Source organism: Neomonachus schauinslandi, chromosome 13 (assembly GCF_002201575.2).
Source record: "Neomonachus schauinslandi chromosome 13, ASM220157v2, whole genome shotgun sequence".
NCBI lineage: Eukaryota > Metazoa > Chordata > Mammalia > Carnivora > Phocidae > Neomonachus > Neomonachus schauinslandi.
Genome location: NC_058415.1, coordinates 81,620,439 through 81,622,916, shown reverse-complemented (window position 1 = coordinate 81,622,916; position 2,478 = coordinate 81,620,439). Strand labels below are relative to the sequence as shown.

Here is a 2,478-nt window from a genome sequence, read left to right as displayed (position 1 = left end):
CTATGAGTGAATTCTGTCCCTTAATTTTCTCAAACCCCTCTTCATATCTTTGTTCCTCAGGCTATAGATGAAGGGGTTCAGCATGGGTGTCACTACTGTGTACATGACTGTGGCTACCCGGTCCTTCACCACTGAGTACATGGACAGGGGCCTAAAATAGACATAGATGACACTCCCATAGAACAAGGCCACTACAGTGAGGTGGGAGCCACAGGTAGAGAAGGCCTTCCACTTGCCAGCTGTAGAGGGAATTCTGAGCACAGTGATGATGATTCGCAGGTAGGAGAAGAGGATGCACAGGAAGGGGGTCGCGATGACAGCCAGGGTCTCGGTCATGACCACTATCTGGCTGGAGGATGTGTCAGAGCAGGATAGTTTTAGCACAGGCTGGGTATCACAAAAGAAGTGCTTAATGACATGGGAGGCGCAGAAGGATAGGCGGGACATGAGTAGCACCCGGAGTAGGGAGTGCAGGTGGGAGATGGTGCAAGAACCCAGCAGCATGAGGAGGCAACGCCGTGGGTTCATGACCATATCATAGTGGAAAGGGTTGCAGATGGCTACCAGCCGGTCTATGGCCATAGAGGCCAGCAGGTAACTGTCAGTATTTGCAAAGGCCATGAAGAAGTACATCTGGACCAGGCATCCCACGAAGGAGATAGCCTTGGTCTCTGATGGTAAATTTGCCAGCATCTTGGGCACAATGACTGTTGTGAAGCAGATATCCATGAAGGACAGGTTGCTGAGGAAAAAGTACATAGGGGTATGGAGTCGGGAGTCAGAGTGGATGGCCAGGATGATGAGTATATTGCCCGTGACAGTGACCATGTACATGATGAGGAAGATGGCAAAGAGTGGTTTTTGTAGCTGAGGGTTGGAAGAGATGCCCAGGAGGATAAAGCCTGAGTTGCTGCTGTAGTTCTTTGCCTCCATGTCTGTGCCTTTGTGGGCAGGGTGTGGAGAAGCAGTTGGAGAGATGTGAAGGGCAATTTCATCAAGTCAGCTTCTTCCCTAATCTCCAGGTTATAAAAAAGCCCATTGATATTTCTTCTGATTTTAAAGAATATTTACTTCAAGACATTCTAGAAAAAGAGGGAGTAAAATCTGGTAAGAGAAAAATAAGAAAATTCCAAGATGCTTTCTACATGAAAAACTAGTATTTTCTCATGTGTCCTTAGGTAATTCTTTTTTTTTGGAAATTCTGTTAGTGTAATTTGAGTTTTCTCAATTCTCTTTCCAAATATTCTTTTTAGGTCATTCCTTGAGCAACTCCTTAGATTTTTTTTTTCTTCTTTGTCCAGGGGATGGCTTTATATACATGAGCTATTTTGACTAAAAAACTATGAAGCTCTCATTCTAAACATTTATATTTACCAGAATAGAAAACTTTGAATGTAAACATCCCATTCCACCAGTTAAGGAAAAGACAAGGCAAGGATGGCTTCTTTTACCACTATTAAACTATAGTGCTCAGATGGTAGTGTAAGCCAGTGAAAAAACAAAATTAATGAAATAGGCATAACATTTACCTTGTCATTATTTTTAATTGGCCTGTTTGGCTATCTAAAAAAAATCCAAGGTACTCATCTGAGAACTTTTAAACCTATAAAGATTTATCACAGTGGCCAGATAATAAGATACCATGCAAATATAAATATTATCCTGTAGTAGAAAAATGTAATGGAGTAAAAGGTTTCAATTGGCAATGGCAAGAAGGTCTAACCATCCGGTGACTGCAGCGCCTGCCCTGATCCAGACCCTCTGTCCCTACATCTACTGGTAGTACAGCCCCCCAGCCTCGCACTGGTGTAGGATGTGAGAGTCTATGCTCCAGTAAGAAATCAGGCCTCAGTGGAGACATTCAAGCAAAGGTTGGAGAACTAATTTTCCAGAACAACAAGGAAAGTTATGCATCAGGAAAGGTATAAACATACCAAAAGCATATGGCAGCACAAATACCAGAATCTGATCAGACCAAACAGTTCAAGGAATTTCTTGGAACCTACAGTCAACTTACAGAAACCTGCTACTTGAACTCTGTTAAAGACTTCACAACAAGAGAAGTAAAACCCGAGGAGACCACCTGTTCAGAACATCGCTGACAGAAATATTTAAAAATGACACAAAGTATATCCATGAGATTTCAGGAATATCAAACTTAGCTGAAGGAGGCCCTGGCAACCAAAGCAGGACCCCTTGGCCAATCAGGATAGAGAAATCCTGATGGATGGACTTTTGATGAAAGAATGCCAGCAGCTGTTGTGATGAAAAACAGGATTCATCTGCTAGATTCTTCCTCCTTCCCTCTCTGCCCCTCCCCACTTGTGCATTCTCTCTCTCTCTCAAATAAATAAAAATCTTAAAAAAACAAACAAATCATTGTTTCTTCCAAAAAAAAAAAGTCTAAAATCTACTTAGCAATAAATCTGATAGAAAAAAGTAAAAAGAGATGAGAATGATCTCTCTGAAGAAAGTGTA

General features: G+C 42.1%; 2 protein-coding genes across 2 annotated transcripts; one reads left to right on the top strand and one right to left on the bottom strand.

Annotated features, from left to right (window-relative positions):
• Positions 1-948, bottom strand: LOC110581597 (olfactory receptor 1L6). The gene has a single exon (XM_021691517.1). The coding sequence runs from the start codon at positions 931-933 to the stop codon at positions 1-3; it is 933 nt and encodes a 310-aa protein (XP_021547192.1). The 5' UTR covers positions 934-948.
• A 931-nt stretch (positions 949-1,879) lies between these two features.
• LOC110581666 (mitochondrial import inner membrane translocase subunit Tim9-like) lies at positions 1,880-2,213 on the top strand. Its single transcript, XM_021691581.1, has 2 exons — positions 1,880-2,079; positions 2,164-2,213. The coding sequence occupies exons 1-2, from the start codon at positions 1,944-1,946 to the stop codon at positions 2,211-2,213; spliced, it is 186 nt and encodes a 61-aa protein (XP_021547256.1). The 5' UTR covers positions 1,880-1,943.
• The last annotated feature ends 265 nt before the right edge of the window (positions 2,214-2,478 follow it).

Bases quoted from the DNA above. Each gene is read 5' to 3' on its own strand.
- LOC110581597 (XM_021691517.1), bottom strand. From the start codon at position 933: ATGGAGGCAAAGAACTACAGCAGCAACTCAGGCTTTATCCTCCTGGGC.
- LOC110581666 (XM_021691581.1), top strand. From the start codon at position 1,944: ATGGCAGCACAAATACCAGAATCTGATCAGACCAAACAGTTCAAGGAA. The intron at 2,080-2,163 runs CCACCTGTTCAG...ATCAAACTTAGC, and splicing joins AGAAGTAAAACCCGAGGAGA to TGAAGGAGGCCCTGGCAACC.